Here is a 15,293-nt window from a genome sequence, read left to right on the forward strand (position 1 = left end):
ATATCTTTAAACTAGAAAGCAATGATTGAAGTACACTAGGAACCGCACAGTGTTGTCAGATGTAACCAAAGGTTTTTTTTTTTTTTTTTTTATTACAAAACACGTAAATTGACTCCACTCATACGTATGGATGTTTTGTCGTTAATTTTCAGTTCGTTTAGTTGGAGTACCTTGTAAATTATGGAGCAGAAGAAAAGAATTTTTGATTTCCACCCGATAACTAATCGGATGAGGCCTCTCTAAGGGGGAACTAGGAAAATCGTAGTTTTTATAAATTAACACTATGAATTGGCAACATTACTAATATTTCAGTACATCAAAAGGTGTGTTGAGGATCTGTCTACATTATGCAATTCCTGAAAACAACGAAAAAGAAACTTTGAAATTATCATGATAAAACTTTTACTTACATGCACCCGGCAAAAAAAGTAAAAATAAAAGTGACTGTTTTGTGACTTCATCGCGATTAAACCACTCGACTGATAACCAAATTTTCAACATAGATGAGGTTCAAATACGAGGTGGTTTTTATCATATCACCTTAACTGTAGAACTTAGGGGAGGGAAGAAATCTATAAAAATAAATGAAACTTAATAACTCTTGAGCCACCAGACCTATCTTGATCAAACTTTCAACATAGATAAGGTTCGGGCCTGGAATGTTTTCGTTATTTCACTTTTATGGTGCACCCTAGGGGAGGAAGGGGGAGATATATGTAAAAAGAATAAAAATAAAAGTGACCATCTTTGTGACTTCATCACGCTTTAACCACATGACCGATCTTAATCAAATTTTCAACATAGATGAGGTTCGGACCTGGGGTGGCTTTTATAATATCACTTTTACGGCAGAAGTTAGGGGTAGAGAGGGAAGACATTTATAAAAATAGATAAAACTTAATAACTCTTGAACCATCCGACCGATCACGATCAAATTTTCAACATAAATGATGTTCAGGCCTGGGATAATTTTTGTGACTGACTTTGACGGTGCAACGTAGGGCAGGGGGAGGAGGATATATATATATATGTAAACAAATGAAAATGACTTCATTTTTGTCACTTTGGGACCATCACTCTTGAACCACATAACGAATCTAGATCAAATTTTCAACATAGATGAGGTTCGGGCCTGGGATGGCATTTATCTATTGACTTTGACGATAGAATTTAGGGGAGTGGCAGGGAAGAATTAAAAAGTAAATAAAACTTAGGGGTCTAATAACTCTTGAACCAAACGATCAATCTCGATCAAATTTTTAACATAGATGAGATTCGGGCCTGAGATGTTTTTTTATCATTTCACTTTGACGGTAGAACTTAAGGGAGGGGATAGGAGGGGAGATATAAAAAATAAATAAAACAGCTCTTGAACTACTGGACCGATCTCCATCAAAGATCAAATTTACAACCTAGATGGAGTTTAAACCTGAGAAGTTTTTTTAAAATCATTTTGACGGTATAACTTAAAGGTGGGGGAGGGGAGACATTTAAAATTATCAAAAATGAATGATATTAGTGTCGAATCCACACTTTTTGTGGTCGCTGAGATGAGCAGTGACACTTCTGATGCCGCTTAAATCCAAATTCAGCCCCGCAACTTGGGGAGGAGGAGGGGAAGATATATAAAAATGATCGAAATGACCAATATCAGTGTCGAATTCAAATCGAAAATGACTGATATTAAAAAGCGCTTTAATAATAGTAAAAAGTGACTGACTATTTTTTCTTAATTTAACCCAGCGAGGCGGGTAATTGATGCTAGTATACCGTATATATAAATTAAAATTACTATGTTTGTGGCTTGATAACTCTTGAACCACCAGACCGATCTCGATCAAATTTGAACATAGATGAGGTTGGGGCCTGAGATGGTTTTCATCATTTCACTTTAAAGGTGCAACTTGGTGGAGGGGGAGATAATTAAAAATGATCGAAAATTAGCAATATCAGTGTTGAATCCATAGTTTTCCGGGTCGCTGAAATGAACAGTGACACTTCCGATGCCGCTTAAATCCAAATTCAGCCCCGCAACTTGAGAGAGAATGAGATATATATACAGGGTGGCCCAAACGTAGGTATACACCACTGCATTGATCAAGTATAACATTCTAGCTTAAAGGTTTATTTCAGGGATGCAAATAAGCAACAAAATTTTACTAGCCCAAGAAAAAAAGTTACTAGCCCACATCCCACAATAGAAATCATTTACTTACTTTGGGTATGATATTAAATACATGCCCGCATCGATGAATCACTCGCCCCGGGCGAGTGGTTATTTGCATCCCTGGTTTATTTGCTTCGACTGTTCCGAGTTTAAGATATAAGTAAAAAGACATTAAGAAAAAAATAATAAAGAAATTAAGTCTACCTGATGGATAACAATAAGAAATGATATTTAAAAAAAAACAATGAGTTGAGCGTATTGCTTTTGGGCCACCCTATATATATATATATATATATATATATATATATATATATATATATATATATAATGATCGAAAATGACCGATATCAGAGAGCGCTTCAGTAATAGTAAAAGTGACTGACTAACGGAACAAGTTACTATTTTTTTTTCTTATTTTAACCCAGCATTCTGTGTAATTGACGCTAGTACTGTATAAATTTGGGTGTCATTATAAATTTGGGTGGGGCTATAATTAGGACGTCATAAATATCTTGTCTATAAGAAAAGGTTTGGGAACGGCTATTGGTTTATTTAATAGCGTTTTATGGATACTACTCGTCTTACTACATTTCTAATATTCTTCACTACCTTCAAATTTATTCACTAAACTAAAATAGGAAAAAAAAGAGGAGAGAAGTTTAGCGAAGCTTTAAAACCAAATTCTGTGGCCACAACAGGAATCGAATCGCGAACTATGCTCATCAAAAGCACGCGCACTAACCAATAGGTTACACGTGAGCACTATTATGTATATTCTATCAGTTACTCAATATATATAGTGATACTCTATACTTGACAAATCCGTGACATACGATTATTAAAACAGTTTACACTAGGGCGTCAAGATAATCATATCAACGACCTTTCTGATAACACCAAGGCTGGATTATTAGGAATATATACTAAAAGTGATACGGAAAAAGAATTTAAAAAAAAAAAAACTTCAATGAATGCTAATAATGGCTAAATGGGCTCTGTTTAGATTTATTTACTCAGTTATCTTATTTGGTTATTGCGTCTTTCAGTTCAAATACGTAATAACGGACATCTCAAATTGTAAAAATAGACGTTTTGTGTACGTAATTGATATCCGAATCAATATGACATTGAATCTGGATTATTAATCACGGTTTGAGCTGCTGTTAACATTTTTCTTTTCTTAAAGTCTGATCAGAAGTTCCATTTTATTTATTTATTTACGCATTTTTGCGAGTCTACGACTCGTTAATTTTCAACAAAACGTAGATTGAGATAAAATAATTTTTTTTTGTGTAATGTCCCACGATTTGAATGACTGAAATTAAATTTTTGTGCTCTCCCATTCGGAATCGAACCCGAGACCTTGTGCACCAAAGACTCACGCGCTAGCCACTAAACCAGCAGGAAGGGCAACACATATCTCGAAGTAGTTAAAATTGTATAATAGATATTTCTGTACCTTATGACATTCGAAGGTTTATCGCCACAGAATGTTAAGCTTCAATTGGATATCATCTAGTCATTGTTCTTACTACCTTTCCTCCTCACTGCGATCCTGCTTTATACATATTTTTTTCTCCATTGGCTCCTCAACTACTATTATTTATTCTATGTATTTATGAGTATTTCCCAAGCGTGATTAAATTGCTTTGCTCGTAATAATAATAATAATAATAATAATAATAATAATAATAATAATAATAATAATAATAATAATAATAATAATAATAATAATAATGGCGCCATGGACGAAACAAAATTTACTAAAAACTACCGAAAATATTATTTTTTAAAACTATTTTCTCAAAATATTAAATTGCTTTAAGAACAAAACATGAAATGAGATTTACAAAAAAAAAAAAAAAAAAAAAAGTATGTCAGCCAGGAGCAACACATGTATCAGCTGTCCGCGTATTCCGCTACTGGATTTCCATCAGAACCAGGGCTTCTCTTAGTCTCATGATTTTTCTGTTGATGATCGCTCTTCTGATGATCTTGTTCAAACCCTATTTAGAGGATAACACTTCGAACAAAATTTCCAGATATGGGTACGAATTGCTCTTTAATAACAAATTACAATTCAGTCAAAATGACCAGATACGGGATTCGAACCAATGATCTCTTTATAAAATGAAATCTTTCAGTTTAACGTTTCACGATTATTCCCTTTAGGCTAAGAGAGACGTATGATTAAGGCAAGTGAATGATGGAAGAATTGATGGAATGAGAATGTGGAGGGAAACGGAAGTACCCCGAGAAAATTCACGAACACGATGTTGTACACCACAAACTTATTTGGCCGATCTAACCAGGGACTCCATGCAACAAACGTACGGCCACCGTGTCTCTCATGATCTCTTTATAACGGAAAAGAATATCAAGTGTAGCTTGGATCATTAAGAATCCTGTGAAACCGACTACCAAGTATTATTTTAAAACATGCTTTAAAATATTTCAGGAATGTTAGATATTCACAGAATGTGTTAGCTGGATTTAATTAATTGCTTGAGACGGGAGCTATTCTGCACCAGAGGCATTATCCCTACTGGGAATATAAACCCGGAACCACACACACACATTACCCGCTTGTCGAGAAACGAGCACAAGGTGGAATCAAACTTGAAGATCTCAGCCTCACTAAACTACTGCGTTCCTTTCCTTATGTACTAGAATAACGAAGGTATTACGAATACAAAAAGATTTTAGAAATCACACAACTCATTCGCTAAATTAAACTACTTTTCGTATTTATAAAGTACAGGGTATTTTTGCTAAGACTAAGATGCTATCTGTAAGCTTCCATTTACCTCCTAACGAAGAAGATATTTCAATGTCTATCTTTTAGAATATATTCTAAATGGGTTTAATACAATTTGATTAGGAGCATCAAATAATGATTTCTTTTAGAATGCTTTTTTACATAAACATATTTCAGAAGGATGCCAACATGCTGTACAGTTACGTACTACTAGAAAAAAAATATTTATTTATTTAAATAGAGGACTGTGGTTGTAGAAAAAAATGCTATGTCTCTTGTGCTAATTTTTATTCTGTATCCGTTCCTATAAGTATCTCTCAGTATTTGTTTTTATTATTACCTCTACCTTAAATGGTCAGTTATTCTAATCTTCAAGTTACCCTCATTCTAAGATGCTAGTCTTCCCTGTACTCTATCATACGTGCCTTGCCCTATATGTAACTTAGACAAGGCCTTACTCGACCTGTAATCTTAGCCGCCTGTTTCAATTTCTTACCGCAGAAAAAAAATGCGTTAAGTTAGTAGGTAAAGCTGTATAAATAACACTGTTAGCTCTATAAGGAGAGCGTCTCTAAAGGCAGTCTTGGCTTCCTTCTTTCACGCATATAGTATCTCACGATTGTGGATGATGCAACACAGCCCCTCATATAAATCACCTGTCCCCTCCCTATATAGACAGGCTACAGTGAAAGACTCACGTAATGCTTCTCCCGAATTGACGAATCAATAGTATGAAAAACTTAAGTGCGTTGACCTTCTGCTTTGCTTATAATTTGAGACTTTTTTAAAAAGAAAAATATATATTCATAATTCATATCTAATTATACCACACATAATATATTACTCTACATAACTTATTAAAATTCTTGTTTCTATCTCTCTAAAAAACGATATCTCTCAATTTATATATATATATATATATATATATATATATATATATATATATATATATATATATATATATATATATATCAGTAAATTCCGTGTGCAAAGAGAAGCTACATACAGTAATTCGTAATTTGAAGTGGTTGAAGTTACCTCGTGTAACAAGAATTAGCACTATCCTCTCGTCAAGTATGTATAGTTTTTTTTTTTTTAAAGGTAAGTAAAAAGAGAAACTTTGAAAAAAAATACTTTTCAAGTAACTTCAGTTCATTTATTACAGAAAGTAAATCACACGCAAACATTGGTCGAGGGCAGAAATTCTGCATTTCATTTATGAAGAAATTTTCATTTAAAAAATTAATCTCTCTTGCTGAAACCGTGTGTATTGCGGATACAATTCAATGTTTTTACGTTTTCCCTAGATATTGTTTCATAACACTTGTATCAATGCAAGTGCATTTGAAACACTGTTGATCATTTCTTATTTACTCTTGTTTTATAATTCAATGGAATAACGTCATACTATTGCTGTATTTTTCAATGGACCACACAAGCAGAACCAGACAGAATCTCGCGTGATGCAACAAACTAAGCATTGATTGAACGTAGCAGACGACCGACACGCACAGCAGAGCCATCTAGTGTGATACACCAGAAGTTCACCAAGCCGGCATCTTCGACTTTTGATCGAAGAACACGTGTTTACTTGAGAACAACACTTAACATTGTCCAAGCCATTAAATCCCAATCCCAACATACCGCATTATAGTTTAACATGTAAACAATGTGTGTGTTTTCATCAGAACACACATGGCTATCGGAATGTAACGACACATGGTATTGCATCATCCCGTGAATACAAATTTAATTTGCGGTGCTATTACGTATTGACAATTTGAATGTGTCCACTAAAAATATTGAATGAAAATACATGCAAATTCTAAATTAAAGTTAAGAGAATAAGTGAAAAATAGGAATAATTGTTTATAGTACTTACATATACAGCATACGGCTAGAAGTCTTGTGGCTTCATCTGGCGGATCACATTCCGGAAAAAATGGTTTCAAGATGTAAAGGCTAAACGTCAGAGCAACAACAGCTTGCGAGCACGGTCGGACGATCATACATTCGATCCAGAGCCTGATAAATGCAAGAAATGGACCAAATGACTCCATGATGTAGGCATAATCGGCGCCTGTTTTAGTGATCATACATCCTAACTCGGCATAGCAATAAGCACCAACCATAGAGAACACCCCCGAAGCCATCCAAACAACCAAAGCCATGTTGACACTGCCGGTCTCCTTAATCACCCCAGTTGGGGACACGAAGATGCCTGACCCAATGATGCTGCCCACAATAACAGTGATTCCATTCATAAGACTCATCTTAGGTTTCAGGCAAATCGTGTCGTCGTCATCTTTCTTAACATCGCTTCCCTTGAGAGGAACCTCCGCGTATTTACCCTTTTCCTTGGCCATGCTTGTTTCGCGCTGGTTGATGGCGTGTCAAATGCGCACCTGAGAAGCCCGACACACGCAGCACTTGCTGTACGTGTACCCCACGCGATCACAGTACGGTCTTCTACCACCGCTTCTGCGCTTGCTGTCAATAGACTAAAAGACTTCCTTTCCGTCTGTTTCTCTGCTCCTTTGCAGTTGTTTATTCTAACATACTACAGATGGCACCAGTTCCGCAAATCAATACAAGTATCCTCGTGCGTAAGGCGCATAAGCGCAGAGAGCGGTTGTGACAGTTTGAACTAAAAAGTGAATGAGCTTAATTAGGAAGCTATAAAAGCAATCCATCATTCATTTCACTCTTCGTTTAGTAAGTAGATTTGTATACAGTCGTGTCCACTAGCGCCAAGGGTAACTGCTTATTGTACTCTTGTTTACATCATATTGACGTTATCAGTAAATAAAACAGTGATTAGTTCTGAATTGGCTGACTGAGCGTCAACGTAAATCACATGTACTATACTTCCTTCGGGCATCGAACTCGAGTTTCCCGCTCCAAAATCGGAAAAGCTAATTTACTCCGAAAAAACTTTGAGTTCAGAAATGTATTTGTCTTTTACAGGAACCTGTTTACTTGCCAGATATCAATATCATAGGCGTAACTAGAGGGAAGCCACGAAAAGAGAGTCCCCCCCCCTTAAAAACACTGTTGGCCCCTAAATTACCGTTAGACGGCAGGATCAAACTATGGTCGCTCTCAGAAGTAAGGAGCCTGGAGCCATGCTCCTCAGCAAAATTTCTTATTTACGCCAATCGTCAATATTCAGAATGGATGCCAAAAGAATATTTAAAATCAATGAGTACACTGCTTGTCAAATTCAACTTCAAAAATTCAAAATTGAGTTATAATTAAAAGTCCCTCAGACATTTTATTATCGAAAAGAACTATTTTGTTTTAATTCTTAGTATAATCAAATGAATGCACTAAACATCTCCCATTTTTAAAAATTTACAAATGATATAACTAAAATCATTTGTTTAAACCTATTTACCGCGATCAGGGGAGTACCCACAGGCCCGGACCCAAAACTTCCTAACTTAACATACATTTGTACACTTTCTCAATAAAATTATACTTGTTTAATTGGAAAATGTTTGATGCAGCATGAAAATTTGGTTTTACATTTCATCTCTACTCTTTCTCTTATAAAAATATTATAGTTCTATCATTTTTTTCTGAAAATATTGGTGGAAGTATTTTACATTTACTTATCGTCTTTTCGGGTACAGAATAATGCCCGTTGAATACTACATAGACATGGACATAGTCGAGCTCCCTCGTGGCTAAGCGGTTAGCGTACGCGCCTTTGGCGTGGGAGACCCGGGTTCGATTCCCGGCGGGAGCTATATAGCCTCGCTGCTGAACGGGACGCTAAACTAAAATCAACTCAACATGGACATAGTGGCTTGTAGTATCCGATCCCCCAGAAGAGCTTGAACCCCCTAACAAAAACTTGGGTGCACGCTTCACAGGGCTGCATAATAAATGGCAATATCTTATCGTTCTCTTATAAAGGCAAATCACAATTTTATTTACTAAAAAAAAAGGTTATATGAAGTTTAAATAACACCGTGTTATCGATTCGAAATAGTATAAGAGAAACTCAAAATAATATGTAGAAGTATGAACAACTAAATATAGTTCATTTAAAAATCTTTAGTCTTGAGTGAACTAAAACAGGCAAATCAATTAACAATACTTCAGAATGGTTTCTTGTTTTTCTATATCGAAAGTCACCTGATTTATTTTTAAAATGTTGCCTGTGGCTGTCTCAAGTTTACAATATTGCAGTTCAATTGATTAATATATCAAATACGAGAATTTAGCATAATTTCTATATTCGCAGATAGACCACGCTTTCTCCACGAACTGAAGTCTAGAAAAAATGTACGAGAGTTTTGAATTTGACTAAATGCTTTACATTTTTCTGTATAGAATAGAAAAAAAAAGAGATACCAAACAAAACAATCGACATGTTCTCTATTGTTCTCTTTCCTTTCATTTCTAATAAAGAGAAGGAAAATATCATATTCGATATTTTACTACATATTAACAATTTTCTCCTATTCACTACCTCTAATATCGTATTCTGATCACATCTATTGTCTCATATCCTTCCCAGACAGAGCCTATCCATGAATTGAAGACAGTTTGATTAAAATCTAGTTCTTCAATACAACAGTAAGACAGGGAGGTAGGAGGGAAAGGTACGGCGGCAGAGTAGTCACTCTGGCTCGAGGGTTTCCTAGTTCGATCCCAGGCAATGTGACTTTGCGATGGACAACATCGAGTCCGTGGATTTTCTCGAGGTTCTTCCGTTCCTCCCATATTCTCATTCCGCCATAATAACAGAGCGGTCAAGTTAGAAAAGAAAAGTGTGGCCCCCTCTTGAGGAAACATAATATTTGTCAAATCAGCCATCAACGAAATCGACTTTTTTTTGCTTGAACCTAAAAAGGCTATAAGAATTACGAGGTATATTTATCAAAACAAACATGGGAAGCTAAAGATGGTTGCAGGGGTTTTTAGCCCTTCCTTGTCCATTCTCTAAGGGCCTAATTCTATACAGAGTATAGGAAAATATTAAGCGAAATGTTATTAATGATACCTATTAATGTTAAATTCTTAAGAAACGTCAATTTTGCTACTCCTTTCTAAATACAGGTAGATATCATCCTTTCATTAGTTGAAGACAAGAAAATGTGCACTCCATGCTTGGCTTGGAGTTTTTCGTGGCTATATAATCAGCATTTAAGGTAGTGGTTCTCAACCTTTTCGACCCTAGCGCCCTATGGGTGAGTGCGATTGTCCTGAACGTCCTCCGTTATCTAAACCCAATCCATCCATGCACAAGGTGAATGTAAGATTTGGACGAAGTAGTGGAAGAAGCAGAAAAGACTTCTTTCTCAAAATCAACCTTGAGGAAATATCGTCGCATGAGAACTAGAGGAACGTAATTCCAAAAATGCGGTTTTCGTTTTCTCCATGTTTGGACATAATTTTGAAAGCCCCACTTGGTGTAAATGGAACGTAACGCCATCTGTTCTCCTTGTCGATCATCTGTTGTAATGTAGCTCAATCACCATTTTATTAAAAACGCATCCCTTTAAGAAAATAATATTTTTGTTCCCTCGCCTGTAAATCTACGAAAATGGAAAAAATGAAATCTTTGAGTTTTACGTCCCACGTTTATGCCGGTTAGGCTAAAGGAGACGGTGATGATGAGTAATGAATGAAATGATGGAATGAAGAAAGTGGGAGGAAACGGGAGAACCCCGAGAAAACCCACGCACACGGTGTTTGTCCACCACAAAGTTCACTTGGCGGGGGCTGGTATCGAACCCAGGACCCCAAGCGCCAGAGGTGAATACGAAAATGGAGTTACGTTCCTCTGGCTCTCATGCGACGATATATAAAGTGAGAGGAAATATTGTTTCTATAATTTGTCTTACATTACCCATCTCTTTTCTTATACCACCCAGAAAATGCATTTTTTCCATTGATCTTTTTAAACACATCCTTGTCCTCCTCATTCCTCCCTCCAAGAAAATAACAACGAGCGTTTCTTTAATCAATTTTTTTAAATAAAGAAATCTAAATGTTTATTATGATCAACCTATTATTATTATTATTATTATTATTATTATTATTATTATTATTATTATTATTATTATTATTATTATTATTATTATTATTATTATTTGTAAAAAGTCTAAATTTCCGTCCAATAATAAAAAATCTAACAGGTCATGAAATCTCAAATGCGCCCTAAATAGTCTATAGCCCCCTCCCCCCAACAGCCCGTTTTCGTTGCAGCGTCCCCCAAGGGGCGTTAATGCTCACGTTGAGAACCACCGATTTAAGAATAGGTCACTATATCTAAATTTTATAACGGAGGACATTTTTTTCAGAAAATGTCTTATTTTCATTAGGAAACCTGACATTTTATCCCAACTTTATAAAACTACATGAACTCACTCACTGACACAAAATAACGGGTGCTTCTGATTGACATGGAAAGTTGAAATTTGGCATGATTGTAGCTTTTCGTAATTAACCCACAAGAAAATTGCCAAAAGTAAATATTTTTTATCTTGATTGGGTCTAATGGGAAGAAGAAAAAATCCCATGTTATTTAAATGGGTGTTTTCTTGGATACAAAATCTTATCTTTTAGGTAGTTCAAGTAGAAAAAGAAATTCGAAATTCGGTAGAAATCAATTAAAAGGTTTAAAGGGTACGAGGCCATAGGCTGAGGTGAAACGGATATAGCGTAACTTGTTCGTTACAGTTGTTTTGTGTCGTTACCATATTGTTAATCTGCACAGTTATTGTTATCTTACATTGGTTATTTCCCGTTCTGCCTAAAAGTCCTCTAGCATTTTGTAGAAAATATTGTCAATGATCTTATTTTAGGCAGAACGGGAATTCCCTTCTGCCTAATCTTTGGAGACAGGGAGGGGAGGGATCTTTTAGGGAAATGCACCACCGAAATACTTGTCTCCTAGCGTGTTTTATGCAGATCGGAACTTATGTATATAATGGCTGTAATAACAAGGACGAGAACAAAATCTAAGCTGTCAAAATCCAAAGATATTTTTTTTTTAAGCAAATATTTAAATACCAAAATGTGAAATATATACTTACTATAACAGTCTTACGTGTTTTATTGGGTTTTCCGTATTTTAAGAAAAAAGTTATTTGAATAAAGTGAAGAATTACAGATAATATTTTAGATGCATGACAGCTGAAGAAAAATTAAGCATCCTTTTATTATTGGCTATAATTCTGTCCCTTGAATTTTATCCATTTTGTCAGAATTTTCCTATATTTTGTCCTGCATTCCTAATAATCCGTTTAGGAATTCTAACATATTCTGTAAGATTATGAAGAAATCTTCAAATTTCTTCATAAATTTTAGCTGTAATTCCACTTGTTTTCGGAAAAATGACTAAGATACAGTTCTGTTATTAGCAGTGTCATTCTCATCTACTTTAGTAAAAATGAATATGATTTCTTTTTAATACCTGCAGGGAAATGGAAAATTGGACTCTCTTGTAAGAAAACTGTTTGACAATATAGAGTGGGTGAGGGTGAGATGCCTATGGGTCGAAGATGCCTACAAATGCACTGCTTCGAACTTACGCAACGAGATGGCAGGGGAATGCCCACAGCAGAGAGAGGATTGTAAATCTGTTACTTTGCCAAAACCATAAGGTGATTGAAGTAATGTGTGAACGGAGAGAAGAAAAAAGTGCGGTAAGTACCCTTTGTTATAGCTAAATATAGTTGGTGAAGTGCACATAAGTCGTGGTTAATAAGTATCTATTAAATTTATTATTCTGAAACTGGGCAGAAAACATAAGACAGGTTATGCCATGAACTGATATGAATCAAATGCAGTTGGAGGCACATGGCGTGTAGATAATGGAGTAGGCATCTTGAACCGCTGAATGGGATAGATGCCTAAAGAAGTGCAGTGCAAGACGCCTATAATGTTTGAGTTGCATGCTATAGTACAAGATGCCCAAGGCAGCAGAAAATGCAAGAGAAATATGTGGATACCTGCAGATTGATAAAAAGTAAAAGCTAATATAACAGTTGTTTTTCTCATTCGATATACACAATTGTACTGCTGTCATAGTGACTATATATGCCCCTTTTTGTCTTTGCACATAATTCCACGGATATACCAACGAATGTCTCAACGAGCGGAGTGGTCAGAAGAAAGCTTGCAATTCGCAGTAGAACAAATACGAACAGGATAGATTAATGCATTCCGGGCATCACAATTCTACCAATTTCCGTCAATGTCGATAAAACCGGTCTCCAGATGAACGCACGTGTAGAACACGTTATTGGTGTTAAAGGGTCTCTAACGAACCAAATTACGTCTGGCGAAAAAGGTGAAACCATTTCTGTCATCATCTGTTGCAGAATAGAAGATGTCTTTCTGCCTCCTACATTTTTAAAGGTAAGAACAAAAAACAGGAATGGGCGGATTCTATGCCCAATGGTGCAACCATAATAACGAATTAGAAATCTGCGTACGTCAATTCTGAAATTTCCATGACCTGGTTACAGCAGCACTTCATTCCACGTAGACCTGCGCAGATCGGGAAGGTATTACTAATTCTTGACGGCACGCTTCCCACTGTACAAACACAGATACGCTTAAAAAAAAAAAAAAAAAAAAAAACCTTCCCTCTTCTGATGCTGAATTGGAACCGCAGTCGGGGTCTTCTCGCCTTCCTCAGCACGGAAGAAGAACTACAAACACACTTAGGTCTACGAGAACATCGCCTGGCCAGCTTCCACGTGAAGATACGCCAGCAAGCTCTGCTTCTTCTGACCGGTCTTCGACTAATATAGAATTGACCGCTGCAATTCAAACGTCTCCGTAAGTATCTTTCAATGATATTTGTGCTGTATTAGTTCTCGTACCAAGAAACGTCCGAAGTAAATGACAGGAGTCTGTATTGAATTTGGATGTTCCAAACACGTCTGCGAAACAATTTTTCACCAAAACCACCAACACCAGGGAAAGAAGGAAAAGTACTTATGCTGCACAATCGGATACTATTGCAGTGTTCATGGGTTGTATTATTTTGATCCAGGTAGTCACAAAGTGGATAGGATAAAGTGAATTGCCTGTCAGAAATAGTTTCATGCTACATGTTCTGAAGATCCTGCTAAGTGCTCTAGTTGTTTGTAATCGTACAGGCTAAGGAAATCTTAGACTCTACTTGTTTTTGCTTACAGGTTAACGAGCAGATAAGGTTGCGCTTATGTCACAGTATGTTCCAAAATAATACACCGCATTACAAGTGCCTGTTTGAACGTTATAATTTTCTGAACATTTCCAGTGCTTAACGGTTTAACATTTCTGACATTGTATTCATTGCCCAAATGTTTATTGTACTTTCTGGTATTGCCTTAATGTTTACTTAACTTATTATAACTTTATCAAAATTACTTTGTGTTCGTAGTAAAGGTACGATTTTCGTTATGTTCGATGGTTTTTTCCTACAATGTGTTGAACATTACATTATATAGGCCTATAGTTTATTTGTGTACATTAGACTAAGCCGCTGTCAGTATTGTATCAACGGTAATAGCCATGCCAAAAAGGTGTGGCATCTTACCCACAAGAAATAGGCATCTTACACCGACAGTGCGGGAAAGATGCCTATTTCGAGATGTTTACTTATCCGCCCCTCTATCACTTACCGTATCTAGTTCTTTCACGACCATCACATAGGGTCTAGGGGAAGGACTAAACTACTTGTCCTGTAAATTTCAGTCTTCAATTCATATTTTTCTTTTTTCTTTTGTCTTATGATTAAAAACTATGGCATCTTCCCCCACCCACTCTAAATCAAACGAACACAAAACAAACTCTCTTCGGTCTAATATCAAGTCATTTCACAACAAAAGTTCATTCGGATTTCCAGTAATTTATTTCCAGTATGCTAGGGCTCGCAGTATTTAAAAGGTACTACAATTAACATCCTCAGAATACGTTTGATCATATATTAAGCAAACAATGCAAGAGGATGCGTAAGGCGGTCTTTAAGAAATACTCATAATCTTCTACATCACAACTCCTTTTTCGGCATTACCTTATCAGCTGATTTGTCTTCTGTAAATAGCAGCAATGCAAAATATCAAGAACACATATTGAAATACTTGTATGTTTTTGTAGTTTCAATCAAATCTAAATGACAGATAATTGGGGAGGAAAGGTATTTATAAGATGTTTCAGTTTGCTACTTTTGAAGGTGATTGCCTACTTGGTTCGCCAGTAGCCAATCAGTGTTCAGAACACGAAGCTTCTATGTTAATGTTGGAAGTAGGAAAGAAGCCTAAGGAACCAAAGCGAGTTGAACAGAAAATCAAATCATTGAGGAGAAGGCTGGAATCACGTGTAATAGGCTTGGTGGCTTATGTAGATGCGGTTGCA

The 15,293-nt window shown here is 36.0% G+C and overlaps 1 protein-coding gene across 4 annotated transcripts in view; it reads right to left on the reverse strand.

Annotated features, from left to right (window-relative positions):
- The window catches only part of LOC145666699 (Y+L amino acid transporter 2), a 240,121-nt gene extending 232,668 nt beyond the window's left edge, over positions 1-7,453 (reverse strand). For 2 of the 4 annotated variants that reach the window (XR_014127806.1, XR_014127807.1), the window contains exon 1: positions 6,808-7,453. Coding sequence is in view for 2 of the 4 variants with exons in the window: in XM_081734195.1 (XP_081590321.1) it covers positions 6,808-7,291 (484 nt within the window). In the remaining 2 variants the exon portion in view is untranslated. The remainder of the gene's footprint in view (positions 1-6,807) is intronic. The other 2 variants (XM_081734195.1, XM_081734194.1) reach the window with 1 other exon arrangement.
- Between the last annotated feature and the right edge of the window lie 7,840 nt (positions 7,454-15,293).

This window comes from Thermobia domestica, chromosome 12, assembly GCF_964235325.1.
Source record: "Thermobia domestica chromosome 12, izTheDome1.hap1.1, whole genome shotgun sequence".
In the NCBI taxonomy this organism is placed as follows: Eukaryota; Metazoa; Arthropoda; class Insecta; order Zygentoma; family Lepismatidae; genus Thermobia; species Thermobia domestica.